This window comes from Perkinsus marinus (assembly GCF_000006405.1).
Source record: "Perkinsus marinus ATCC 50983 genomic scaffold scf_1104296954536, whole genome shotgun sequence".
In the NCBI taxonomy this organism is placed as follows: Eukaryota; Perkinsozoa; order Perkinsida; family Perkinsidae; genus Perkinsus; species Perkinsus marinus.
The window spans coordinates 537-1,300 of NW_003208095.1; the positions used below are offsets into that span (position 1 = coordinate 537).

At 47.5% G+C, this 764-nt stretch overlaps 1 protein-coding gene across 1 annotated transcript; it reads right to left on the bottom strand.

Annotated features, from left to right (window-relative positions):
• Positions 1 to 295: 295 nt before the first annotated feature.
• On the bottom strand, positions 296 to 539 carry Pmar_PMAR009009 (hypothetical protein; the record flags this gene model as incomplete). The annotated part of the gene is made up of 1 exon (XM_002776059.1): positions 296 to 539. A coding segment is annotated over one exon (244 nt), but the record flags the coding sequence as incomplete, so codon positions are not given.
• Positions 540 to 764: the final 225 nt, after the last annotated feature.

The window sequence follows — 764 nt, forward strand, 5'->3', positions numbered from 1 at the left end:
GCCTACTGAAGTAAGACCGACCCAGGCGCAAATTCACGACGCGAATTCAAAACTCAACAGCTGGGCATAAAGAATCATCTTAATCAGATCCTCAGCGTTACGATCGCATGTGACATCAGACTCTGACCATCGAAGGTCTGATGATCATACCTTTACATTCACAATAAATGAATCGAATAAATAAATGATCTATCGAGCAAGGGAGAGGCCATCGAGCTAGACGAGAGTTCACTGAACAAGTTAGCAATGACTCGGTGTCATTGACTCCACCATGACACGAAGTCAGGGCGAAAAATTAAACCTTCTTTCTTTCAAGTATCTTATTGACAGCTGCCGCAGCATTCACGCGGCCGAAGGGAAGGGTCTTTTCCCCTTTACTGTCCTTGACACCTTGGGTGGCCGTATCCTTGATGATACTTTTGATGTAAGTAGGGGTCAGCTTAGCCTTCAGAGAAGGTTCAAGGCTGTAGAGCATCCCAGCTATACCTGCTACAATAGCGGCGGCAGCCGAAGTGCCCTTAGCTGTGGCATACTTCCCTCTGAGATCAGTTGTAACTATTTCGTTACCTGGGAGCGGCAATGTCAACAGCTAAACCGAAATTGCTATCGTCCGTAAGCTGCATTTTGGTACATACGTTGCAGCTACACATAACACTCCATCAGTGGGAGAACGGCCGAATGAACAAGGGAAGTCTGGAGTTATGTCCAAATCGAAGTGGTGATTCCCTGCCGCGACGACAACGAGCATGCCAGCTGCAGTTGCT